General features: G+C 46.8%; 1 protein-coding gene and 1 non-coding gene across 2 annotated transcripts in view; both read left to right on the top strand.

Annotated features, from left to right (window-relative positions):
- The window catches only part of TBX5 (T-box transcription factor 5), a 43,529-nt gene extending 28,004 nt beyond the window's left edge, over positions 1-15,525 (top strand). The window contains exons 7-8 of the mRNA XM_032603083.1: positions 4,992-5,218; positions 14,948-15,525. Of these exons, the coding sequence (XP_032458974.1) occupies positions 4,992-5,218; positions 14,948-15,525 (805 nt within the window). The remainder of the gene's footprint in view (positions 1-4,991; positions 5,219-14,947) is intronic.
- TRNAE-UUC lies at positions 3,496-3,568 on the top strand. Its single transcript has one exon. It is a non-coding gene; the product is annotated as a tRNA-Glu (tRNA).
- Positions 15,526-27,754: the final 12,229 nt, after the last annotated feature.

The raw sequence follows: 27,754 nt of genomic DNA, 5'->3' as shown, positions 1-27,754 counted from the left end.
TTATTTTCTTTAATTAAAAAAATAACGCTCTCCATTAAGAATATCAAACGAAAAGAGGTTCCCCCCTTCCTGTTGGATCTCTGACAGTCCAGTACTTGAACTAAGCAAGACCTAAATAGAATTGCCAGTGAGATCTGACAACGTTTATGTTTTATTATTATTATAATTTTCCTTTCTCCTCTTCTTCTTCTTCTTTTTTTTCTTTCCATTTTGTAGCTTCGGCAGCCAAGGGAGAACTGTAAAGCTGATTTCATTCCTTTCAGCCTCCTGGCCCCAGGAGGAGAGTCTGAGCAGTGACGCTGCTCAGGATGGCTCCATCTTTAGTTCTGAGATGACACAGGCCACGGGAAAGCTGGGCTAGGAGACCCCCTGGGTGTCATGAGGGTGTCTGTAGCCTCATGGAAACTTGGCAGATACTCCATTGTCCCCTGCCTGGTTACTCTGACGTACTTTCAGATGACAAAGGCGGGGGCCCAGGATGGAGATGGTCGTCCCCCTGAGGGATGGGAGAAGTGAGAGAGGAGTCTTGGGCCCCAAACACCCGCACCCCCAAAAGCATATTATGTTTTAAAATTGAAAGAAGTCAGTAGGAGATTGGCTAGAAGTAATTCGGGGACAGCTGGGTTAGAAATCTGGTGGTGTCTCTTTGTAGCTCTGTGATCCTGGGCAAGTTATTTAATCTGCCTGGGCCTCAGTTTTCTAATCTGTAAAATGGGGACTAAAGCAGTACCCACTTCATAGGGTCATGGAGAGGATGAAGTGGGCGGATGCAGCATTCTTCAAAATGTGCTAGGTGTAGTGCTCTTCGTAAGATGATTTCAGGTGTACCTTTTTTTTTTTTTTGGCGGTACGCGGCCTCTCACCGTTGTGGCCTCTCCCGTTGCGGAGCACAGGCTCCGGACGCGCAGGCTCAGCGGCCATGGCTCACGGGCCCAGCCGCTCCGCGGCATGTGGGATCTTCCCGGACCGGGCACGAACCTGTGTCCCCTGCATCGGCAGGCGGACTCTCAACCACTGCGCCACCAGGGAAGCCCCAGGTGTGCCTTTTGATTTTAATAGGTATTTACTTAAAATTGCATTAGGGAAACTAACTAGTACCAAAACCCCCTAATTTCATGTATATTACTACTCAGAGTGAGGCAAAACATATTTAGATAAAGAATTCATTTTAAAAATGGAATCAGTTAAAGTATAGTTGGTTCATGGCAAAAATCACAGCTAAGTTCGAGATTTCCTGATACATATTTCTTCTAGAGAGGCGTTCTTACTCTGTTTCAGGCCATGGGCCTCTCTGGCAGTCTGGTGAAGCTTAGGGATCACTTCTTAGAATAATCTGATTAAATGTGTAAAATAAGATGCATTGATTGCCAAGGAAGCCGGTTATATTAAAATATAGTTGTCAGAATCTTTTCTAAATGGTGATATAGTAATATGCGCACTTTATGAACGTCTTAAGTAACAGGATCTGGTGCAGGTCAAAAACGACTGTATTTTTGTAGTCATCACGAGCATAAATGGTGTCTGGAGACACGTACCGCTGCAACGGGATGTGAAGCTATTTTGTTTCTGTTGATGACAGTCGCTAGGGCTGCTAACTGAACCGTGGCGTGTTGCTGACACCCAAACAGAAAAGAAATACTAAATTCCCAATTCAAGATTAGTGAAAACAAAGACATCATTTTGAAAATCTAAGTTTACACCCCTAAGTGTTTCCCCAAAGTTAAGATCTCCAAGTTAAGGAGACAGACAGGCTTATGGCACTGCTTCCCTCCCGAGAAATTTTATGGGCTGAAAGCACGAGTCATTTTGTAACGGCAGTCACGATAGTTTCTACTATGTGCCAGACATTTTCTAGAGTGTATCGTTGGGTAATTTCAACAATCTTGGGAGGTAACTGACGCACGCTCAGAGATATTGTGTCTTGTCCAAGATCACATAGCTGTTAGATGGTACGTCTGGTATAGAACATATATTTTCCTGAATTGAACACCTTTATTCTTCCCACTATACCCTGATTCTTAGATACCCAAGTAAAAACCACAGTCCCAGTGGGTTATCAGGGAAGGGAAGGTGTCCGGAGGACTCAGGGCTGACTGCTGTGGTTTCTCCAAAGTATCTCCGTATTTCTCCCATTTTGCAGATGAGGAAACTGAGGCTTAGCTAGGTCACCTGCCAACTCTATGACCTTTAGCTGAGCTCTGTGCTACAGACTTAGTGGATTGGAGAACTCATTTCTGTGGGTTGCGTGAAGAAGGGACATTTCCTGAGGGGTATTGCTAGCAGCTTTGCTGGATCCGCAGATGACCGGAGATCGGATTCAAATCCTGTTCTGTCCCTCTCACTTCTAGGGACCTGTCTTGGGGGAAATGCGGGGGAAGCTTTGAGTATCTTCAACTTCATTTTCATTTTGCTTTCCAGCCAAGCAGGTCCTCCCCTGGGAATTTCAGCTCTGTTTCCATTGCGTTTTGCCAGGCGCGGTGGTGCGGTGGGTGGGGCTGGGGGGAGGATGGATGGAGAGCCTGGAGGGTCACACGTCGCTCCGGACGACTGTATGCGCTTCCTTTATTTGTGTATTCCTCCTAAACTAGTCCTCCTGCTACACTATAATAATAATTCACATATTAATTCTGTTAATAATTGGTAATAGTAATTATTGTTTTCAACATGGAAGTATTCATCTAAACTTCGTAAGCACTCACTGTAAAAAGAGCCAAGCCGTGCAGATGTACAGAAGTAATAAGTTGATCTAGAAAGTCTCCCAGGGCTTCCCTGGTGGCGCCAGTGGTTGAGAGTCCGCCTGCCGATGCAGGGGACACGGGTTCGTGCCCCGGTCCGGGAAGATCCCACATGCCGCGGAGCAGCTGGGACCGTGAGCCATGGCCACTGAGCCTGCGGGTCCAGATCCTGTGCTCCGCAACAGGAGAGGCCACAACAGTGAGAGGCCCGCGTACTGCAAAAAAAATAAATAAATAAATAAAATAAATAAAAAAATAAAAAGTCTCCCGTAACCCCAACTTCTGGAGGGAACCTCTGGGATTCATTTCATAATCTAGACCGTGTTGTTTCCCCCTTCTTTAACTTAATTCAGCTCACACAGATTTCTGAATTTGTGCATATCCAGCCTTCTCATCCTTTCAAGGCTGCATAATATTCCATCGTTTAGCTCTATCAAAGCTGACGCTACCATTAATGAGGACATTTAGTTATTTCTGGTTTTTTCCCTTGTTACAGACAGTGCTGCAGAGAAAATCCTCATACTTACATCTTTGGGTACTGACCTGATGGCTTCTTGGGAAAATCCTTCGTAATGGGATTGCTTGCTCCATGTTATTGTATATTATTATTATTGTTTTGGCCATGCCTTATGGCAAACGGGATCTTAGGTTTCTTGACCAGGGATGGAACCCGTGCCCCTGCATTGGGAGTGTGGAGTTTTAACCACTGGACCACCAGGGAAGTCCCTGTATATTTTTAAAAATGGATGCTCTTGGGAATTCCCTGGTGGTCCAGTGGTTAGGACTCGGGGATTTCACCACCGTGGTCCCAGGTTCAATCCCTGGTCGGGGAACTAAGATCCCACAAGCCATGTGGCGTGGCCAAAAAAAAAAAAAGAAAAGGGGTGATATCATATTGCCTTCCAGAAAGATGGGCAAATCACCCTTCCATCAGCCTACACACTGTACTAGTTACTCTCCTGAACAAGATTTCCTTCCCCCATCCCAAACGTTGGCAGCCGCCTCCTCTTTGTGCATATGGGAATATTATGGGTCGGGCCGTTCTCTTCTTATACACCCCAGATGTTTCTCTCAATTCTACCTGTTATCTTTGAGCTGTCCCTCCTCTCAGCTCCTTTGCAAACTCTCACTCTGATCCCTCCCCCACCCACCTGGCTTCCTTTGGGACTCTTGTGATGCCCAGCACCTCTTTCTTCCTTTCCAGGAGAGGTTTCGGTTGAATTTCTCAAACTCTTATGTGGCAAAAAAATGGTCTGAAAGCTGAAGGGAAGGGAATGTGGAGGACGGATCCTATGAGTGTGAGGGACCAGATTTTGAGCACTTTGGAGGAGGCTGTACCTATGGCGTCACAAACTGAGGCTCAGAAAGGTTGTGGCCCAGAAGCCTGTGAGTGGTGGAGGTGGGACCTGAATTTGGATCTGCCTGGTCTTAGCCTCCATGCTCTTTTCTCTATCTCCCTTGTCCTCCTTTTTCTTCTCCTTTTCCTTCCCCCTCTCTCTCTTCCTCTACTCTGCCTCCAAAACTGTGACAGTCCTTCTGATGGCTACCATCTGTTTTGCCAAACACTGTTTTAAGCCTTTCACGTGTATTAACTAATTTCCTCTCTCAATAACCCTTTGAACCTGGGGTTTTTCATTATCCCTTTTTTACAGATAGGAAAACCGAGGCGCGGAAAAGTTAAGTGTTATGTCATTGGTGACAAGTACGGCACTCAAAAGGAAAGTCTAAGGCACGAGGAGCAAACTATTCGAGTTAGGGTCACCTAGGTTCTTACGTGGCTACCCCAGGTGGTCAGCTACCATTCTTTACTAATGTTGGGCAAAGGCCACAGCCCCATTTTAAAGATGGAGATCCAGAAGTTAAGTCTCAGTGAGCTCTCAGCTCTTTAGCTTTTGAATTAGGGAATTCAAAGAGTCTAGAATAGGTTGAAATATTTCACCTGCCATATGTGTTTATTGATTGTTGAGAGGGGTCTCAACTGGGGGTGCTCATTTACCTTTCTGCATATGTATAGAGCTATTCATAAATCTACTCGCCTAATGTATAAGACATGAAAAGGTGGTGACTAAATATATACGTATAGGATAGGATGCATTGGATGCACTTGAGTATAACTGGATCTATTCATTCATCAAAGATCCCTTTGTTTCTTATTCTGTGAGTTTTCCGGTAGAGTCTTTGACCCTGTGGTTCAGCCAGTGGGAGGATCTCTGTCAGGCCACTGATCAGCGTTACTTCGCATCTTCTGTCTTTCAGTAAAGAATATCCCGTGGTTCCCAGGAGCACAGTGAGACAGAAAGTGGCCTCCAACCACAGTCCTTTCAGCAGTGAGCCTCGAGCTCTCTCCGCCTCGTCCAACTTGGGGTCCCAGTACCAGTGTGAGAATGGTGTGTCTGGCCCTTCCCAGGACCTCCTACCCCCACCCAACCCGTACCCGCTGCCCCAGGAGCACGGCCAAATTTACCACTGCACCAAGAGGAAAGGTGAGTGTGGCAGCCCTGCCGTCCTGGCCACTCTCTGTACTTCTTCCTTCCTTGAAAAAATAAGTACACATAACTACGTGTATTTATTTTTAAAATGTAAGCAGTGCAAAACTACAAAGAGATTGTAAGAAATTCAAACCATTCAAGTAAAGCTACAGATTCCTTTGACGCGTACCCCCCCTTCCTTGGGGAAAACTTATTTGAAATGTTCAGACCCATTTATTTATTTACACTTGCACACACCCACAAATACAAAGAGTTTTGCTTTTAGTTTTAACAGTTGATATCATACCGCATCTATTTTGCAATTTGCATTCTTTTAAACTTTAGAATGCATCGTAGATACCTTTTTGTGAACTTAGAGTGGCCTCATTCTTTTCAGCTGCTGAAGAGGAAGTATTGCCCCAAAAGGATAAAGCTGAGTTTATGTTGCCACTAGTCGTCAGGGAGTGTGCTTCCAGGGAACCTCCTTGGAATTAGATGTGCCCTTTAGTTCACGTGCAGGGTTTCTCCCAGGTGGATTCTGAGCTCTTCTTTCCTTTCCAGATCAAATCAATAGCGAAAAAGGCGGGGAGGGAGAGAACAAATCACAATAGATTTTTCTCTCCTGTTGCATCCCCTCTTTAAATCTACTAGGCTGCGGTCTGAGACACAACCTCGTTTCCTTTGCCAAATGAGAAATGGATGATTTTTTTCCTAAGTTATCTGAGTCCAGAGTGGAGGTTAAGGAAGGAAATTTCTGGTGGCAGTTTTTCGAGGCAGAATTGAAGGCGTTGATGCGGGCAGTGGGACCAGAGAAACAGATTTGAGTCTCAACTCTGCCACCAGCTTCCTGTGTGACCTCAGGCAGGCGTCCTAGCCCTGCTGTGTGTCACTTTCTCCCTTTGTAAGTGATGCTAAGTTCCCTAGAGCAGTTGGTACTTGGTAAGCTGGGTGACAGCTATGAAGGAATAAGTGGCAGGTATCCCTCCAGAAAGTGAGTCCTGGGAGGAAGTGAAGAGAAGGCTGCTTATCTAGGTGAAGGTTTGGGATAACAGACATAAGGGGAGGGGGCCATGTAGCCTCGTGCTTACGCCTGTGGTCTTCAGAGTCAGAAAAGCAAGATGAATCCTACCTTTGCCGTTTTCAAGTGTTATGATTAGGTGCGAGTTACTTAGCAAACATCACTAAAAGTTATCTATAGGTTCGGGCTCGTGATTGGACCTGTCTCATAGACTCGGTGTGAAGATGACATGAAATCATGCTTGTTCTATGTTCAGCACAGGGTTGACTTAATAAACCGGCCCTGTTTTGCTCCAGCAGGCCCACGGCTCCATCTTTAGAGTGGCCCTGTTGGGCCTCACAGCCCTAGCAGCCAACACGACGCCTGTCAAAGCCCAGTGCCTGTGCCTGGACCCTTTTTTTTTTTCTCTCTTTTTTTGGGCTTGTGCTCATGGCATGTGGGACCTTACTTCCCCAGCCAGGGATCGAACCCGGACCCCCTGCAGTGGAAGCATGGAGTCTTAACCATTGGACCACCAGGGCAGTCCCCATGGGTTTTCTTTAAAAAAACAAACAAACAAAACCCAACAACTCACTAACCAGAACCAATGGAAAAGGATGCTTTTGCAGTTTTCTCTGGAACAGGGGTGACATGAGGAAAGGATCACGGTTTGGTGATTTGACATTTACCAAAATCACGTTTTGAAAGAGGGAAGAGCTATCACGGCTCCAAGCCTGGGGCTGGGGAGCTGACTTGGGTGAGACTCAGCTTTCCAGACTTACCTGAAGCCCATCCAAGCTCCTTGGATCTGGAAGTCCTGCACAGTATCACCCCATCAGGCCCCCTGGCCCAACTCCCAGCACGACCGCTGCCAGATGGGCTGGAGACCAGATGCCTGCAAACATGCCTCTTCAGGCACAAGCAGGGGTTAAGAATGTCCCATGAAACACAGGTCCCTGCACAGAGATTCTGTTTTATATTATATTTAAGGGTACCCTGCCTAGGTTCCAGACCACAGCCTTTTCAAGAAAGTTATTAAGTAGGTACTCTTATTAACCCACTTCACAAACGGGGAAACTGAGGCCCACAGAGGGAAAATTGTGAGCTAATGGTTCTTGAAGGCAGCATCTGAACCCAAGCCTGGTCTGCAGACTCTGCCTGGGCCTGAACCACCGCCCTATCTGCCTCCACTACCTTTGCTTATGGGCTACGGTCTCCAAATTTCATCGTCCACCAGAGATCTGCTCTTGAGGCTGGGTCAAACACGCTGATTAAGAGCTCACCAGGTTTGAATTAAAGAGTTCTTTCGATTAAATTAATGCCAGACCAGCAGAAGAGAAGGAAGTTACAAAGAATCAGGGCGCTGTTTTGAGTTCAGTATTTACAGCAGCATCCTTGTAAATGCACTCCTGGAGGATGCAGGGTGGAGGCTTGAATGCAAGCCTGATGGACCCTCTTTGGGTGATGTGAGGACTTGGTTTGCGTGGGGGTGTTGTGCGGGATCCTCGAGTGAACTTGGGGATCAACTTGAGGCGGCCCCTGGGGAAGCTAGAGTCAGTGGCTGGTCCGTTGCAGTATGTTCCAGAGGCTGACACTTTGCAGCAGTGTGACCATGGGTCAGTTGCTCCAGCTTTCTCAACTACCTTTCTGCAGAATGGGAACGACAGTAGCACCTACCCTGCAGGATCGTTAGGCGATGAAATGAGATGATCCAGGTAGAGCACCTAAAAGAGTGCCTGGTACCTGTAAGTCCTCTATTGAACGTGAGCTAGCCCTGCCCTTGGGAAACTCACACGGTTGCGGGCAGCTCACACATTCAATGACTCATTATAGATTTGTTTGATGACAGTGGCGATCGAATGCTCGAATGCTCTCACGGAGATACGGAAGTGTTAACAAAAGCCAAGTGGGGTATCGATTGGACTAGGGTAGGGCATCAGGGGAGAATTTCAGCTGAGGTCTGTGGAGAGTGGGAGCTGGATAGGAGATTGGGGTGCCGAGTGGGTGTCCAGGCGTTGAGAAGAGCACGCGTGCAGCCCCTCGGAAGATGGGGAGCCCGCCCTCACTGGGGCAGTGGACGGGAGGCCAGGGTGGCTGGAGCACAGAGCAGGGGGAAGTGACGGGAGGGGAGGTTGCCAAGGAAGGCAGGGGCTAGCACGACGCCGGCCCTTGTGAGCCATTTTGGGGGGTTCGGATTTTAGCCTAACACCGATGGGCGGCCATTGGAGGCGTCTGAACCCCTGAGTGGCGGGATTCGGGTTGTGCTTTGAGGCGGTCACTTTGCTGTGATAGAACTGATGCCAGGGCCCCGTTCAGAGGCTGTTGCAGGCTCTGAGGTGTGAGATGACGGTCGCTCAGGCCGGGGTGTGTGGAGAAGAGCTGGCCATGTCGGGAGAGTCAGGACCTCATGACTGGTTGAAGATAACAAGGTGAAGAATTGCCCCTCGTTCACGGATGCGTACACTGGGGCTCAGAGAGATTGAGAAACTTGCCCAGAGTCACCCAGCTAGTGAGCCGCTCCGCCCCAAATTCCTACATACTGAGGTCTGTGCACTCGGGGTGCCAGGCTCTTTTCACCTCTGCAGAAACCTCTGCCCTTCTCACCTCCCTCCACCCCCCAAAAGGGAGCTCCCAGAGACAGAGAACATTCCAGCCAAGCTCGGTCTGTCCTGCCTGCCTGCCTCGGAGACGACAAAAAGCAATTCATCATCAGCCTCCATTGTAAAGTGATAAGGAATCAGCCGAGGTTTCCTTCCAGTTTGGGACTCCCGTTAAGTGATAACTCCATGGGTGGCTTCCCCCGACCCCGGCCCCTGACTGCCCCACTATCTGACTTCCCCTCATTGTCTGTCTCCTTTCCAACCAGCCCAGGAGGCAGCCCCAATGAAATGTCAAAGGGCCAGGCCGGCCAGAGGGCCCCTTGTGTTTGGACCCAGCTGTCTCCAAACTATCTCTCTCGATGGTTGGAGCCAAAAAAGCTGGGAAGTTCTTTTATCAATACCACTCAATCAAATCCAGGACCCCAGGGCCTGGGAGAGCACTTGTCTGTCTTTCTTTCCCCCTCCCACCCTGACTACCCTCCCCACAATTAGAAACCAAATGCAACCCAAATAAAGGTTTTAGTAAAGCCATTTTCTGCACTGGTACGGAGAGGGAATTGGATAGAGTAAAGGGTTTTGCATCTTCTCGGTCTCCGTAGTTTGTAGAGCGATTCTACCTCCTTTTCTTCACTGGATCCTCACTGCAGTCTTTGAGCCATGGGAGATGCCCTCCCATCCCCATTTTGCAGGGGGGAAAATAGAGGACTAAGAGCTTGGATTCCCAAGGTTATGTGGCTGGTGAGTGGCCGATCCGGGATGCGTTCATCAAGGAGATATTAACGGTACACTTACTGTGTACTGGGCACTGTGCTGTGTGCTGAAGACAAGGGGAGAGCACAATGGAAAAGGTCCCTGATCCCAGGAAACTTGTATTCTCGCTGTGGGAGACAGATAGTAAGCAAGTCAGTACATTTCATGGCTTCAGATAGCAGCTGAGATCTGAACTGGGGTCTTCTGATTCCCAATCTAGGATCTGCCCACAATACCATCCTAGTTCTTTGCACTTTAAAGTTAAGAGCTAACGGCGTGGGGACAAACACACACACAGATCCATCCATCCATCCGTAAGTGTCAAGGTTACCACCTTGTCATACTCTCTGAACACAGTGGGTTGCATGAAGGCTGAAAGGTTGGGGCCATCTAGCCGAAGGAGCACTGTTTGAGGAGTCCAAAGGCCTGAACTAGAGTCCTGCTTCTGACTTGCTGAAGGTCACTCAGCTGAGGAGTGTCTGCTCACTGCTCTACCTCCAGGGTCTCTGTCTGTGAAGACTCCACCACGGTCTTTCATCTGAATGAACTCCATCAGCAAGGGAAATGACCCATTTGGGGATGGTGACAATATTTACTCAATGACATCAGTGATTTGCAAGCAGCTCTGTGAGTTTTCTAGCTCTGGAATCCACCCGAACACCTTCAAGTATCGGATGACCTTCACAGAGCCATCTGTCCAATCTTCCAAGGGGGAAAACAGAGTCGACCCACATTACTTGGGCAGATAAGATTTGAATACTTACTTTAGGTACGAGGAAGATAGAAACTGGACTGCGCTGTTATTATGTCAATTCCTACATGAAATGTAGGAATTATCCCCACGTACAAACAAGAACTGAGACTGGGATGGTCCAATGGTTCGCCCGAGGTCACGTAGCCAGTGAGTCAGAGACATAACTGTGCCCTAAGATCTGTGTTCTGGATTAATCATTAAAGTCACCTTATCCAGAATCGACAGCATCCAGAAACACGCAAGGCACCAGGGTTTTTCACACTGCTACATGGTGATCCGTGGTCAGAATCACGAAGAGGTTTACTATCGTCCAAGAGACTCCTCTGGGCTCGGGACATTATATCAGTATAATTGACCACCCTTATGCAACTTTCTGAAACCAAGCCGTGGACTCATCTGATTGAGGACTTGACCCTTGACTACAGCCCATTCCCCAACCGTGGAAGAGAAACAGGACTCGTCTGGGACAGAGGTCTTTGCTGTTGATCAGTTATCAGGCTCCCAATAAAAAGATAGAAACCAAACCATCACGAAAATAAACACAGAGATTACATCCCAAGCATTTATCGCGACCGACGTGAAATTTGGATCCTGGCTTTGGAATTTCTTTACGGTGAGATGAGAACCAAGAGGCACTGGAGAATGCTCACGTCCTGTTTCCATCAATAAGCCAGCATTGGGTTTTTCTTAGGACTCTGCATCAGATCTTTGGGGTATTAAGGATTGGAATGTGTAATTTTACGATTTTCCAAAATGTGCTCTGGCCTTTTTCATATTATTCTTCCTTCTTTACTTGTAACCAGTCTGGAAGGGGATCAGAAACTCGGGAATGGTTAGTTTGCCTTTTTTTTTTTTTTTTTTTTTTTCTCTTGCCAGGGTACCCTGCAGCTGTACTTTCTATTATTGAAGAGGGGAACGCCCTGGTTAAATGGAAAATCCAAAGGTTATGAGTCCAGCAACAATGGAAACATTCAGATTTATGGATCTTGGGGGGGTGGGTGGAAGGCAGAATAGAGGGAAGGGATCAAGGGAGGAGGTGGCCAGGACAAAAAAAGAAATAAGTCAAGAGAAGCAGTGTCTTTAAGACGCCCTCAAAACGCCCGGTTGAAAAGTGAAAAAATGTGGACACTTGCTCATCTGAATGTCTTCAAACATCTGGATGGTTGGCATCATGTAGCTAGAACACCTGGAAGAGTGATGACTGCATTTTTCACTTTTTTTTTTAGACCGATGTTTGGGCATCCTACGGGTCCCAGATATGTCACAGAAAGAGTCTAGTTAAAAATAAGTTTGCTTGGGCTTCCCTGGTGGCGCAGTGGTTGAGAGTCCGCCTGCCGATGCAGGGGACACGGGTTCGTGCCCCGGTCTGGGAAGATCCCACATGCCGCGGCGCGGCTGGGCCCGTGAGCCATGGCCGCTGAGCCTGCGCGTCCGGAGCCTGTGCTCTGCGACGGGAGAGGCCACAACAGTGAGAGGCCCACGTACCACAAAAAAACAAAAACAAAAAAGAAAAAATAAGTTTGCTTGCTGTTAGGTGGGTACAACCTTTGTGTAGATACGTGTTATTTGGGGAGATTTTTGACTTACCTGGGGGTATCACTCGGAGAATGATGCGAGTGGAGGGGTTTGGTGGAACCCACACCTGTTGGTTTATAGTCCAGTGTGAAGCCGTAGGACTTCCTGTGGGGAGAATGACTGACTTGGAGCTTTACATCCAAGGAGCACCTGCTCTTCACAGTGTCAGCCTCCTGCCCTTACAGGTCCTGCCCTTGTTCAGGGGAGGATGGAGAGGGGCCAAGGATGTGTGTGGAGCAGGACCACAGCTACCAGTTGACCAGTACCTGGCACTTGGTAGAGGCTCAGTGAGTATCTGTTGGATAACTTGAGTGAGTGGCGTTGCGTAGTAGAAATCGAGAGAGCTTGGAGGCAAGGTGTGGTTGGCAAGGTGAAGCAGACGCAGCTTTGATTCCAGCCTCTGCTCCTTCCCAGCTTCGTGGCCTTGAGCAAGTCACTTCTCTGAGCTTCAGTTTTTGCCTCTAAGAGATGAGAACGAGAGCAGCCGCCTTGAGGAATGACTCTAGAAGATTAGAGTCGGGTCACTTAGTAGGTGCTTAATAAATCATGGCTCTTCTTTCTTCCCTTACTTAGTCCTGCGTCCTGCCCACATGCCATGAACCATCACAGTGGTGACAGTTGTGGGAGTGTCCCAGTGTTTCATTTTTCTTCATACTTGCCAAACTCAGGCATATTTCTTTTCTTTTCTTTTTTTTTAAATAAATTTATTTATTTTAGGCTGCGTTGGGTCTTCGTTGCTGCACACGGGCTTTCTCTAGTTGCGGCGAGCGGGGGCTACTCTTCGTTGCGGTGCACGGGTTTCTCATTGCGGTGGCTTCTCTTGCTGTGGAGCACGGGCTCTAGGCACGTGGGCTTCAGTAGTTGTGGCTCGCGGGCTCTAGAGCGCAGGCTCAGTAGTTGTGGCGCACGGGCTGAGTTGCTCTGCGGCATGTGGGATTTTCCCGGACTAGGGCTCGAACCCGTGTCCTGTGCATTGGCAGGCGGATTCTTAACCATTGCGCCACCAGGGAAGACCAGGCATATTTCTTTCTTTTTTTTTTTTATAAATTTATGTATTTATTTATTTTGGCTGCATTGGGTCTCTGTTGCTGCGTGCAGGCTTTCTCTGGTTGTGGCGAGCGGGGGCCACTCTTCGTTGCGGTGCGTGGGCTTCTCTTGTAGCAGAGCATGGGCTCTAGGTGCACGGGCTTCAGTAGTTGCAGCATGTGGGCTCAGTAGTTGTGGCTCGCGGGCTCTAGAGCGCAGGCTCAGTAGTTGTGGCGCACGGGCTTAGTTGCTCCGCGGCATGTGGGATCTTCCCGGACCAGGGCTCGAACCCGTGTCCCCTGCATTGGCAGGTGGATTCTTAACCACTGCACCACCAGGGAAGCCCAACCAGGCATATTTCTTAACGTTATTCATTAGAAAGAGGTTGGAAGTGAGGAAAGAAAAATTTCCAGTTTGGGGAGTAAAATTCCAGCCAAGGAATGAATCTGTATGAGGTTTACATCTTGGTAGAAACTCCCAAGTATTGCTTCCCTTGAAGGAAACACCTGGAGGTGTGTTATTACAGACAAGGTCTGCCATGACACAGGTGGTGTTACCCTGGTAACAAGAGCTGCCCTTGGTGATGGGTATCAGGAGATTTACATGCTCGATTTCATTCCTTAGCTGCCCAGTGAGGTAAGTATTGCTAACTCTGATTCAAAGGTGATAAAAATGAGTCCCAGAGATGGCAGATGCCTTGCTAGTGTCACACTGACATTAAGTAAAAGAGCCCGATGCAGACTCACGCATGTCTAAGTTTCTTAACCTAAGGTCTGCATTTTAGGGAGTCCTTGAGCCCCCTGAAGTTGTGTGCATCACTTTGGTCTATACATACAGTTCTCAAAACTTCGTGTTTCAGTTTATTTTTCTAGGAGAGAAAAGAGCCCAGCTCTTCTGTTAGTCCCCAGAGGGGTCGGTGACCCCAAAGTGGTTAAGGAAGACCCTCTTTCAGAGACAGAACTCTCTCTACTGCTCTCCACTAGGGATTAATCAGCGCTTACAGAAGGGAAGTGACTTGTTCAGCGATGAAACAGCGACACATGCATTGGTACCAACTCAACAGATCATAACTGGGTCCTTGTTCACATAAGGCATCAGGAAAGGATTTGGGGATCCATTCGGGCTCCCATCCATTTATCCACTTGTCCATCCACTGTTCCATCCATTGCACGAGTATTTGCTGCGTGTCTTTCTGTCTAGCATGGCATGGAAGAACAGGAATTTTGTCACGAGATTCCTAGGATTCTAATCTTAGCTCCACCGTTTATCAGCCATATAAGACCTTGGGCACGTTTCCTGACCTCTGTGTGTCTCCTTTCATCTGTAAAATGAGGAGACTGAGAGAACCCACCTCGTGGGGTTGTTGAGAAGATTAAACGGGTGACCTCGTGGAGAGTACTCAGAACAGTGCCAGGCAGAGTAAATGCTGTATGTGTTGTTACTGTTACTGTTGATGCTGTTGTTATTATTTTTGTCGCTAGGTACGTCCCAGGTTCTGGGAATACAGTGATGGGTAATCCAGACCATGTCTTGCCTTCGTGAAGTTCACATGCTGGAGAGGATGGAAGATAATAATAATAATTGTTATTTATTGAGTGTTCCCTTGTACCAAGCTCTGGACTAAGTACTTAATCTATATGTTCCCATTTCATTGTCAACACTTCCCTTTCTAGAAGGTGCTGTCATGACCCTTTCCATTTTACAGATGAAGAAACTGAGCTCAATTTCCCCAGTTTACTAGAAACTATACAAAGCATCTTTTCTAATGATTGCATTAATGTTCTATTGAGGGAATATACTGAAAATTATTTAAAAAAAAAAAAAAAGGAAACTGAGCTTGGAAAGGTCAAACTGTTTGCTTAGAACTCCGTAGCCCAAAGTCTTAGCTGTGACAGTCCACCCTCTTTTTATCAGAATGGAGGTTGGAGCTAACCATCTTCCGGACTTAATTCTTCCGTCCTTGGGCCAGATGGCTGTCTCTGCCTTGAGCTATGGGGTAGCTGATCGTGGCCTCACGGGTGTCTGTCCTCCTATCTCAGCAGATGAAGAATGTTCCACCACAGACCATCCCTATAAGAAGCCCTACATGGAGACATCGCCCAGTGAAGAGGACCCGTTCTACCGCTCCGGCTACCCCCAGCAGCAGGGCCTGGGTGCCTCCTATAGGACAGAGTCAGCCCAGCGGCAGGCCTGCATGTATGCCAGCTCCGTGCCGCCCAGCGAGCCCGTGCCCAGCCTGGAGGACATTAGCTGCAACGCCTGGCCCAGCATGTCCTCGTACAGCAGCTGCACGGTCACCACCGTGCAGCCCATGGACAGGCTACCCTACCAGCACTTCTCTGCTCACTTCACCTCGGGGCCCCTGGTCCCCCGGCTGGCTGGCATGGCGAACCACGGCTCCCCGCAGCTTGGAGAGGGAATGTTCCAGCACCAGACCTCCATGGCCCACCAGCCTGTGGTCAGGCAGTGTGGGCCTCAGACTGGCCTCCAGTCCCCCGGCAGCCTTCAAGCGTCAGAGTTCCTGTACTCTCACGGCGTGCCAAGGACCCTGTCCCCGCATCAGTACCACTCGGCCGTGCATGGAGTCGGCATGGTTCCAGAGTGGAATGACAGCAGCTAAGGCGAGGGCTACTCCTTCACTGCCATTTCCGGAGGGAGGGGAGAGAGGGAGAGGGAGAGTCGCAGGGAGAACCCCAAGGACGAGACGTCTCATTTCACCCCATGTTCACGTCTGCACTTGAGAACCCCCCACCCTGCCCCAACACTGATGTAATCAGTCGCTTGAAACCACAATTCAAAAAATGTGACTTTGTTTTGTCTCAAAACTTAAAAAACCGCCAAGAGGAGATGAGTCTCTGCCTCCCCCGCCCCTCCCCCCACCACACTCATCAACCGGCCACATTCACACCACCTCCAGATGCCCTCCTTGATTTCTTTTCTTTCGGTCTCCAGAAAGTCCTGCCTCCTGGAGTGTTTGATCCTCATGCGTAGTTAGAGTCCTTCCCTGTCTTGGTGTTAATGTTGACGTTGTTATATAATAAATAATAATATATTTTTTTTCTTTCCATTTTCTTAACGGGACCCAGTCCTTATTTTGGGGGAGGTCTGAGGCAAGTATGTTTTCAAAATACGTATTTGTGCGGTTGCCCTCAAATACTCCTCCACCCCCAAACCTAAATCCGCAACCCTCCGCCTTGACTAAGAAATTACCTACCTCTGCCATGTGGTGTCTCCGATTTTGTCCTCCCTTCCCCATCCTCACGAAGTCCAGTTTCGCCTGCAACCAACCAGTGGAGTCAGGGTAACACCAGACTCCATCTGGCATCCTATCTTACTCGACCCTCCCTGTGTTCCCGGCTCCGTGTTTTTCTGCCCGCTAAAACGTGGCCTATAGCTTCCCGACCGGAAAGCTTGCTTTGAAAACTTAAAAGCCCCGGTTTGCATGCGGGCAGAACTGTGATAAGCAAGGCGCAAGCTCTGTGCTGACAAGAGTCGTGAAAAGCCAAAATAAATATTCGTCTTGATAAAAGACAAAGCCAGCCCCCAGCTTCCAAACCTCCATCACTGACGACCCAATCTGGATACAAAGGCAAAAGCCACCATCCTAAAGAAGCAGCCAGACGTGCTCACTGAGGAACGTTCTCCAAAGACATCACACCAGCACCAAATGCAGGCCCAAACTGTGGTTACTGAAAGCAGAAAACAGAATGAAAACAAGTGTGTAAGTAAAATGTTATTGCAGGGTTCTTCAGATGTAATAGTTTACTGGTACTATTTATTTATAAATGGGAGTTCTAATTAAGTAATAACCTGAAATGAAATCCAGCATGGGATCTGGCCCAAAGCTTTTAATTTTATTGATACTCAAAACCAAGTTTGCATTGTTTTTTTTTTTTTTTCCTTTCAAATGTGCTTTGCTTTCTTGATTAAAAAAGTTTTGTTTTGTGTTTTTTTAACTGACCCTAATAAAGAGAACAGGGTAATATGTGAGACTGCGTATGTTCAAGTACGTGAGAGTGTGTGTCTGTGTGTCATGTGAGTGTCTTTATGCGATGATGTCTTTTTATGTTGCTAAGGCGTGGTGGGGGGGGGTGAGAATTAAGTACTCGTTTCGTGTATTTGTGTGCCAGTTAAAGCCTAATAAATACCATGTGCTTAAAAAAGTACAGGGACTTGAACACCCGTTTTTTCTCCCCCGTTCTTTCGATGGACTGATTTGAGAGGAAATTTGGTGGAGGAAACTGCTCTCTCCGGTTGTTCTCAGGGGTATTTGGAATCCTATACTTGAGTGTAATGGAGCTGAGTATGTTTACCACTGGTTTAGGTCTCTGGAATGGAGATATCTGTTTTAACTGAATTTGGGTCAGCATCGGAAAGGAAAAATCATCAGGAATCCCAGCTGATCAAAAAATGATATCGGCCATACTATACATAACACCTAATCCTTGGTTTTCTGAAGGATCTCCTTCTTTGAGTTAATTTACTGCAATCAAGGGTTTTGGAGGTCCCGATATAAGCAACTTTACAGACCTTCAATGGATATTTACTTAAAACCCACGAATTTAGGCTGTGTGAGTTGTCCTATCTAACACGTGTAGGGCAGAACAGAGCAGCAAATTGATAAGTAAATCAGTGCTGCAATTTTTTTCCTATTTTTATAATTTCAGCTCCCACACCTTTGAAATGATCTAGAACCATTGAATATGTCACATCCCCTTAAAACAGGGAACAACTGGCTTGTTAATTCCAATTGTTCACTTCATCAGGTCCCCCTGGACTTTTCCTAGGCAAAGAACTCCCAGGAAGTGTGAAATTAATTATACAGAAATGACGATTCAGCTTCTTTCAAGTACAATGGAGAAACTAGGTCAATGGCCTTTCTGTCCCCACAGAGAATGCATGAGGAAAGTTTCACTGGATAAGTTCTGACTATACTCTAAACAGATACATACTTTGATGGGTTAAAAAAAATCTTTGAAAAAATTACCTTCTAAACTAATTTACCAACTATACAAGATAGGCAGTCTTACTCTTTCTCTTTCTGTCGTAAGAATAAGGAATTCATGTCCCCATCCCCAGCACTCAAACAATTGCCCCATAGGAAAAAATCATTAAAAGCACGTCCAGGGCTTCCCTGGTGGCGCAGCGGTTGAGAGTCCGCCTGCCGATGCAGGGGACACAGGTTCGTGCCCCGGTCCGGGAAGATCCCACATGCCGCGGAGCGGCTGGGCCCGTGAGCCATGGCCTCTGAGCCTGCACATCCGGAGCCTGTGCTCTGCAACGGGAGAGGCCACAATGGGGAGAGGCCGGCGTACCGCAAAAAAAAAAAAAAAAAAAAAGCATGTCCACAGCAAGTTTCATAAATCAAAAAAGGGACACTGTCCTCCCATAACAGATGCAGGCTGACCTCTTTGTGCTCCAGACAGTGGTAATAAAGGAGCTTTTCAGGGAATTGGTAGGTTTAAGGATGTCATATCCAAAGATTCATGTGGTTTTCTCGTCGTTTAGATGTCAAAAGACACAACACAAATTACTGTATTTCTATAATATGTTAGTGGATGTTTGCTCTGGACTGGACATGTGATAATTACTGAGGACACAGAGATAGAGGTTGTGTCCTCCTGGAGCTTATGGTTTACTGAGAAAAACAGCCATTAGGTAATCATCTGCGTAAGTAAAGGATTGCAGAGGCGGGGAGAACTATGAAAGCAGCGTTCATGACGTCATAAAGAGATAGGACATGGAGTCCTAACCTGGGTTAGAGGAGCTGAGTCCTGAGTGATGAGCAGGATTAGCCAGGTGAAAAGTTGGGAGGGAAACATCTCAGGCAGAGGGAACAGCTTGTGCAAAGGTGCTGAGGCAGAAATGGTGATGGAGAAATGAGAAAACAGATTCACGGATGGGTAGTAATCACTGAGTCTGCATTCATTCATTTGTTCAACAAGCATGTGTTGGAGTCCCAGCCTGTGTGACAGATAGACACCCTTACTTGCTGAGGACCTACTAATGGTGTTGAGGTCTTTCCCAGTTTGTTCCCACTGCTGCATATGGCGGACTGGATTTGTGAGCCAGTAGGCTTCTTTGTATAATACCCGGGAGAGGAGTGTTATAGCATTCTTCTGGCTGCCTTGCCCAACACTGAGTACTCAAGTGCGTGACTCAAAATTATGGGGCAGAGGATCACCAGAGCCATCAGAGTCTCTGATCATTAGTATTCTTGAGCTCAGAGAGGTTGGGAACACCCATAACGTCACACAGCTGGTGTGTGGCAGAGCTCAGCACGGAACCTAAGTTTGTCCAAGCCTTAGCTTCCTTGGTTACTAAAAGGAGTTATTTTACCTGCTTCAAAGAACTGTCATGAGGTTTAAATGAGATAATATCTCTGGAAATGTCCAGTTAAGTACCTAACACAGTACGTGCTCAATAAACACTTAAAAAGAAAGACTTAGATCCATGAAATGCAAGTTACATAAAACTTTGTATTCATTGATTTAGCAAATCCGTATTTTAAAAAATAGTAATACAGGGAATTCCTGGCGGTCCAGTGGTTAGGTCATGGAGCTTCCCTGCCGAGGGCCCAGGTTCAATCCCTGGTCGGGGAACTAGTATCCCACAAGCTGCTTGGCATGGCCAAAAAAAAGAGAATAATACATGTTGCTAATGAGGAAATAGGAAAATTTCATAAACTCCTGGCTGGAATGAAGATAGATAAACTCTTCGGGAGGAGGACTTTAGCAAAACAGATGAAAGCCTTAAAAAGGTGCCAATCATTTAATTGGACTATTCTGCTTTAAGGAATTGGTCCTAAGGTCATAATCTGGGTGTGCATAAATATTTATTTTCTGGGACGTTCATCATGATTTTTTTTTATCATGTTTTTTTAATCATACAAAACTGGAGACAGCCTTATTATACAATATGGAGTTGGGGTAAATAATTTAATGTCTGCCCATACAGTGTAATATCACTTTGCCATTGAAAACCACATTTGTGAAGACGATCTGAAAGTGTCAAGATCCATTGCGAGTGAAAGAACGGCTTACAAGAAGCATGCCCACCAGCATCTCAGTTTTATTAAATACAACAGCATTCATTCATGCTCAGAGGGAAAAAAAAAAAAAAAAACAACAGGACGTGTAACCCAATAATAATAGCGGTGGGAATTGTGAGCGTTTAAAATTTCTTTGTGTATTTGAATATTTTCCATCTTTCTGTGATGAAGATGAATTCTCTTTATAATTAGGAATAGAATTAGTAAAATAAAATCTAGTTTATCTTTTGGTTGTTGACCCAATCGAGTTTGTGAGGAAGGTGAGGCAGCGGTGTCTGCTTTGAGGATGAAAGGTTGGAGACTCCATCAGGGGTGATATGGCCTCGGCAGCGACAGAGCTGGGTACCAGTACCAGTCAGCCGCCGGCTCAGCGTGGAATGTTCTCCTTGGCAGAAACAAGGACGCATCTGGATGTATCTCTGGCTCCGTTTTCTGGGATTGATTTTTGCAGGCTTGGTCCTCTTATGGGGCTGAACTATTGTCCTGGGAAAAGTGTCCTTCTCTTGTTAACAAATACACACCCACATATACACACACCCACACAGACACACAAGCACACACATACATACATACACACACACAAGCACACACACACACACACACACACGTACGTTGAATCAGGCAGTTGTAAGAATCTCACCTTTGTTCTCTACCTGACCCGGCTTATAAAATTCACCTTACCGCTTAGTGCTTCTGCGACCTTGGGCAAGTCACTTAACCTCTTAGACCCTCCATTTAATCATCTATGAATCAAGGACAATAAGAGTACTTCTAAAAGAGTTGTTCTTGAAAGGATTCAATGAGACATGAGTGTAAAGAGCTGAGCACAGGGCCTGGTGTAGAGGAAATACTCAATAACTTTAGCTAATAAGAGTATTAATTATTATTATTATTATCCACCATTGTTAGGAGTCCTTCTCCTCCGCCCCTTCTTCCTCCTCTTGCTGGGAAATCTACCCTTATGTTCTTCTATTTTTTATAGTAGACTTAAGCTCACTAGGGGTTAGGAAGGCATCACCACCACCATCACCATCATCACCATCATCACCTTCAACAATAATTAAAACATAGCTTTCCCGAGCAGGCTCCATATTGCAGACTATCTAAATAGCTAGCTTTGTAAGTGGCTTATCAATCCTGAATCTTCCGTGGCAACAAAGAAGGAAAAGACGTTTCTACATCTTAGAAGGCTGACAAGCCAGCACCTTTTCTGACCTCAGAATGCATTCTTATACCTCCTCAAAAAGCAGTCAGGCATGTTAATGCTACCGAAGATACGAATTTAAGAATGCTTGGTCCCTGCTCCTGGAACTGTAAGGGCTGAGGGTGAGAGATAGCCTGGAGAGTAGATTGAGGGTTATTCCTGACAGAATTTTAATATCTGACTGACACCCCTGCTACTGTTGATACTAGTACCAGTGATAGTAAGAGTGGCTTTCATTTATTGACCATAGAGTAAATGCCAGTTCCTGTACCAAGCAGCATACCTATATGGCCCCATAACTGAGATTGTAGGGGCCAATCTGATTCCTGTTTTACAGATGAGAAAGCACCTTAGCAGAGACTTCAGGTGACATGTCCAAGGTCACTCCGCTTATGACTGACCATTACATGCTGCCAGACTCCCTTATGTGGTGGTTGGATCCAAGCCACCTCTGCAGGACCTGCAGGAACAGGAGAAGATGGGCAGCTGGAGTGTGCCAGGGCGCGTGTGCCTTCAGGTGGCGTGTCCTTGGAGCCTTCAACCTCAGGGAAAGTAAAGGAGGTTTTGTGACTTGGTGGCTTCCTGGTCTCGGATGCCCAGCTAATCCTCTGGTTTGTGAGCAAGTTGTACTCACTTCTCCAAGCCTCAGTCTACACCTCTGTAAAATGGGGGCAATCAGATCTGCCTCCAGGCTTGGGGTAGGGGTTAAATGAGAGAGTTTAATGTGTTTATAGGAGAGACACACTAGGAGAGACTTCTTTCTTTAACTTTCATCACAGTTTACCCTTCTTCCTTCGTTCACTGCAGGCTTTCTCTCCTGGGGTCAGGAGAGCTTTGGGAGGGCAGGAATATTCCAGGCTCGTCTGATTGTATTTTCATTTAGAAGGTGTTCGTCGTCTGTGTCCTGAGTGAATTAATGAATGACTCAACAGATGTGCATCTCGGAGGACAGCACGTCAAGGACTTTGTGGTGGTGATTCTCGTGCCCGCTTTTGCATCCTCTCTGCCCACCTCAAGTTGCCGATGCAGTGAAGGGGGACAGCTGAGTACACGCTGACAGCGTGCCACCTCAAACATCCCCTGAGATCTGTAGCCACAATCAAGGAAGCAGGACAATCAGCCACAAAACCTCAGAGGCATGTGTGGAAAAACATTTATTTTTGCTCATGAACTAAGTGAGCAACTGAGTTCTTCTGTTGAATCAGCTGAGCGGTTCTGTGGATCATGGCCAAGTTCCGCTAGTCTTGGCTGGGCTTGTGTGCCGTGATCAGCCGATGGTTTGGCGGAGGGCAGGTTGGTCTAGGTTGTCCTTGGATGGGTGACTCGGTTCTGCTCCAAAGCCAGGAGTGTGTATGCTGTGCCTATAAGTCATTTACAGGCCTCCCCTTAACAGTTCTATAGCCGGGCTTCAACCAGAGAGGCAGAACTGGTAAGAGATGTACAGATATGTATTAAGAACCTTATTGAAAGGAATTGGCTCACGTTTGTGGGAGCTGGTAGGTAAGTCTGAAATCCATAGGGCAGGCCATTAGGAAGGGCAGTGCAACTGAGTGGCTTAAATGACAGAAATTTATTTTCTCACGCTTCTGGTGGCTGGGAAGACCAAGAACATGGTGTGCTTTGTATTATAACCCCAGCTCACTACCCGGAGAACCCCATTTTAAAAAATCTTATTTATTTATTTTTAATTGAAGTAGAGTTGGTTTACAACGTTGTGTTGGTTTCAGGTGTACAGCAAAGTGATTCTATATATATAGACTATATATTCTCTCTATATAATCATATATATATATTATTTTTCATATTCTTTTCCAGAGAAGCCCCATTTTTTTTAAACATCTTTTCTGGAGTATAATTGCTTTACAATGGTGTGTTAGTTCCTGCTGTACAACAAAGCGAATCAGCTGTACACATACATACATCCCCATATCTCCTCTCTCTTGCTTCTCCCTCCCACCCCCCTAGGTGGTCACAAAGCACCGAGCTGATCTCCCTGTGCTATGCGGCTGCTTCCCACTAACTATCTATTTTACATTTGGTAGTGTATATATGTCCATGCCACTCTCTTGCTTCGTCCCAGCTTACCCTTCCCCCTCCCTGTGTCCTCAAGTCCATTCTCTATGTCTGTGTCTTTATTCCTGTCCTGCCCCTAGGTTCTTCAGAACCATTTTTTTTTAAACATCTTTATTGGTGTATAACTGCTTTACAATGGTGTGTTAGTTTCTACTGTATAACAAAGTGAATCAGCTTTACGTATACATGTATCCCCATATCTCCTCCCTCTTGCGTCTCCCTCCCACACCCCCCATCCCACCCCGTCTAGGTGGTCACAAAGCACCGAGGAGCCCCATTTTTACCCTGAGTTTAAGGGTCCTGGAAATGTGAGATATTAATACTCTACAGACTTTTAGAGAAGAGGAAAATGAGGCCTTGGTAACTCCAAAGTGGAGGCGGTGACTTGCTGGAGGCCGGGAGGCTACTTAATGGCGAAGGTGGGGCAGCACCCGGACAAAGCCGCATGTGTTCTGGATTCCTTGTGTGATGAGTATTTGGTATTCTGTGACCTTCCTGCATCGGTCTTCCTTCTTTGGGAGATGGCACCCCAGTTCTTTGGGATGGTTTATATGGTTCTCGTTGTGTGTGGGCAGAGCAGATGCTGTCAGGGCCCAGCCCTGTCTCCTGGGCCCATCCTCCGGGTCACCTGCAGCTTGGGTGAATGGTTCTCAGACACCAGTGACTGTCTGCTTCCTGCCTCGGGGTCTCTTTGCTTGATGCCTTTCTCTGGCCTTAGGTATGTGCCTGGCCAGGGAATTAAGTAATGAGGGACCGGAGTACCAACTTGTAAATATCCCAGCTTTCTGTCCCCTTGGCGGGACTCTTTTTGAGTATGTTTTGCAGTCTCTTACGGGGTCCCTAGCAGGACTGAGTCCCAGTGGCTCACAGAGGTGACCTGCTCGTTACCACGCCCTTCATTGGTTTCCTTTCCTGCCTTATCTCGCTTCTCACACCCTCACTCAAATAGACCACTGCACTCAAATCCTTTTTTTAGGGTCTGCTTGGAGGAAACTTACCCTAGGAGAGGAACACTTTAATCCAGAGCTCTCCCCGGCCTTAGACAAGAGGGTGGGAGCCCTTGACCCAAGCAAGGCTTATTGCCTCTCTCTCCCTCCTTCTCCCAGAAAGAGAATCTCGAGTGGAGAAATAAACAGACTGAAACTACTAGCGTACACTCAGTTTAGTCCCTAACAAAACTCTTTTTTAGTTCTTTCCACCTTGATCCCCCAGATTGTCCCTTTATTATAATTATGATTTTCCAATATTCCCTTCACCTCCGTTAGTTCCCTTTCAAAGCTGCCACCCACTCTTGTAAAGATTGATCAGGGAACACCCCTCAGAGCACGTCATTCACGTTGATAGTCTAGCCAAATGGGGCCACCTGAAGCTGTGCAGTGCACACCTGCCCAACTGTTCATGGCGGCCCTGTACCACTGATACTTTCAATACATGCTTTTCTTTAATATTGTACCATAGCGGATAAAACCTTGATATGGAAGTAGCCTTCTGTCTTCAGGTAAGTGAATGTCTAAACTATGGGCATGAGATAGTTGAAACAGCATTCAGGTATTCTTCAGGCTAAAGTTTGTCTCTAAAACAAGAGTCCAGAGGAGAAAGAACCAGGTGTCACAAGGGAAACTGGGGATAGAAGATTTGACTTTGCTTTCCCAATACCGACTGTATTCAGGGAGTGGGCCTTATTTCTGTTACTTTCGTGAAGTTGAAATAACCAGCCCGAAGCCCAGCTGTTGCCAGCAGCCTTTCCCAACTCTGCCTGGTATCTACTTCCTTTCTCTGGAAAAAACATTTGTAGGGAAAGAAGGGGAGACAGAGAGAATGACAGAGAGACAGACAGAGACAGAGAGAGATAAAGGAACCTGAGAAAAGTTTTTACATTACTCTAATTTCTGAAACATAAAAACTATTCTTTTAGAGTAAATCCATTGTTTTCCCTGTGGCATTGAGGATAGAGAAATTCCTGGGAAAATAATTTGTCAAGTCCCGACTGATCAAAGATACATATGAAAGGAGCTCACCTTTTTTCCTTCCCAAGGAAAAAACCAGCCCCATCTAAGCTCCGAATGAATTGGCAATTCATTTACTGACTGTCAGATAAAGTAGCACAATCTCCACCACATCTTTAACTGGGACAGGACCAGAAGGAAGCAATTCTGTGCCCACCGAACGAACAAGCTGGGGGTATGTTAGTGATTAAGGACTGCTGGCCTAGGGGGAGGCAGAGAGATATGACTCAGATTCGAAAATGCACCATAAATCTCTCTCTTTTATTCAAAATGTGTGTTTTATAGTCGTTTCCTGGCCAATTCCTGCCTTGAATAAATATATAACATATCTGGATTTAGCTTTTAGGCCCAGAGCTGGGGTTTGTCTTGAGGGCCAAGTATTCTCGATATTTCCAAGAACTTAGCAAAGAGCAAATAATGAAGCTCTCCTTTCTTTCTGACTCACCAGCCACATCCTACACGGAAAATAAAAATAAGAGGTCAGTGCTAATTGGGCAGAGAGATATAAAGCAACACCTGGTCAGCTGGGCTAATTTCCTGTATTCTCCAAACAGGCTGCCACTTTACCCTCTCCCCCGACACTTCTCAGCCAGGTACACCCCCAGTGAAGTTACCAGCTCCGAGCCATTGACAGCATTTCGTTAGATCGACACATACTAACTCAGACATTTGGTGGAAAACTTTGGTTTGGAGGATTAAGGTTTATAAAAAGGTTTTTAGGAGATTTCCATTTGATTGCATCCATTCTCTTGTTCCCTCTTGTTATCAACTTCAGTTGAGTTTGGAGTTCAAGCCCCAGGGTGCTTTACAGTCCCGATTATTGAGGGTTCATTATATGCTCAGCATTTTACATGAGTACCATGCGTAGGGTCCAAACTTGCTATGGAGCGTTTTAGAAGTCAAGACCAAAAGGGAGACCTACTCAGTCACAAGATTCCCGATATAGCCCTGGGAGGTGTGCAGGGACCATCCTTAGTCCCATTTTACAGGTGAACAAATAGAGGCTCCGAGGGGCTGTCGCTCGCCCAAGTTTTCATAGCTGGACTAGACAAACACTTCTACTTCCTCCAGCCCCGATGCCGGGCACTTGCCGTGTACCTACTGCAAAGCCCAAATGGCACGGTCCCTGCCCTTCAAGAGATCTCAGTCAAGTGTGACATTAAATGTCTTGTGCCCAGATTCCTGAGAGTTAGCTCAGAGCCTGGCAAGAAGTGGGTGCTTAGACTTTCTGCCAAATTCCCCAATTCCCGACAGCCTGGCTGATCTAACTTGGAGAGAATGTTAATCTTGATATATATGCAGAAGTCGTTGAATACTCTCTTATTTCTCAGAGAAAGCTGCACTTGAGAACGCTCGGTGGTCAGAGGAGACATTTGAGGGAGGACAGAGCTGAATCTTGTAGAGCCTTCATGCTACAATACCATGTCAGGATCTTGGTGTGCGATGAGGTTCAAAAGGCTGAACATGGAGGCACGTGGGGTGACTCTACCTGTTACAGCTGAGTCAGACTGCCCAGAATGGAACCCCACCTCTGCCACTTCTCCACCATGCCAGATCTGGTAAACCTCTTTAATTTCCTGCGCTCTGGTTTCTCTACTTGTAAAATATTGATAAGAGGATTGTTTGTGAATTAAAGCAGTGAAGGCATAAGGAAGGATCTGTTTACACGGCTCTCAGCACAGAACAAACACTCAGAAAACGGCATTAATGACAGGCATTGTCTATCTCCTGCCTATTTCCATCAAGAATCTTTGACTGCAAAAATGCATGCAATCCACAGGTGGCAAATAATAAAATAATGAGGCCAAGAGTGATTAGTATATGTCAGTGAGTTCCATTTGGTCGCGTGTGATAGACTATATTTTCCAAAAGTGGCCACCACAATATTTTTGTCCCACGCTGTCTTCCAGGGCCATGATGCTTCTCCCATCAAGAGATGGAGTCTGGGCTGATTCATTTCGTTGTGCAGTGGAGGCTAACACACATTGTAAGGCAACCGTACTCCAATAAAAATTAATTAAAAAAAAAAAAAAGAGATGGAGTCTGATTCTCCCCTTGACTTTGGGCTGGACTGACTTCTGGCAATAGAATGTGATGGTGGTGGGGTAATGTTCCCCAGCACTAAGGACTGAGCTAAACACAGGCCAGGCCCAGGGTAGGCGACAGGTGATGACCCCTTCAGTTGGAAGACCTCCCAAGGCTAGGTCATAAAAGCTGATACAATTTCTGCCTAACTTGCCCCTGCACTGGGACACTCACTCTTGAAACCCAGCTGCCGTGCTGTGAGGAAGCCCAAATGAGCTTATCGGGAGAGCCCACGAGGAGCAGCCCATGTGGAGAAGAGCTGAAGCCCCAAGCCTACGGCCAGCACCCAGCCCCAGACGTGCGAGCGAAGAGCCTTCAGATCATTCTGCACTCAGCTCCCGGCATCGCGGTACCGAGACTGCCCTGTGCCGTGCCCTGTCTGAATCACTGACCCACGGGATCCGGGAACGTCAGCAAAGGTTGTTTTACA

Source organism: Phocoena sinus, chromosome 14, assembly GCF_008692025.1.
Source record: "Phocoena sinus isolate mPhoSin1 chromosome 14, mPhoSin1.pri, whole genome shotgun sequence".
Lineage (NCBI taxonomy): Eukaryota > Metazoa > Chordata > Mammalia > Artiodactyla > Phocoenidae > Phocoena > Phocoena sinus.
This window is presented reverse-complemented; position numbering and strand designations above follow the sequence as displayed.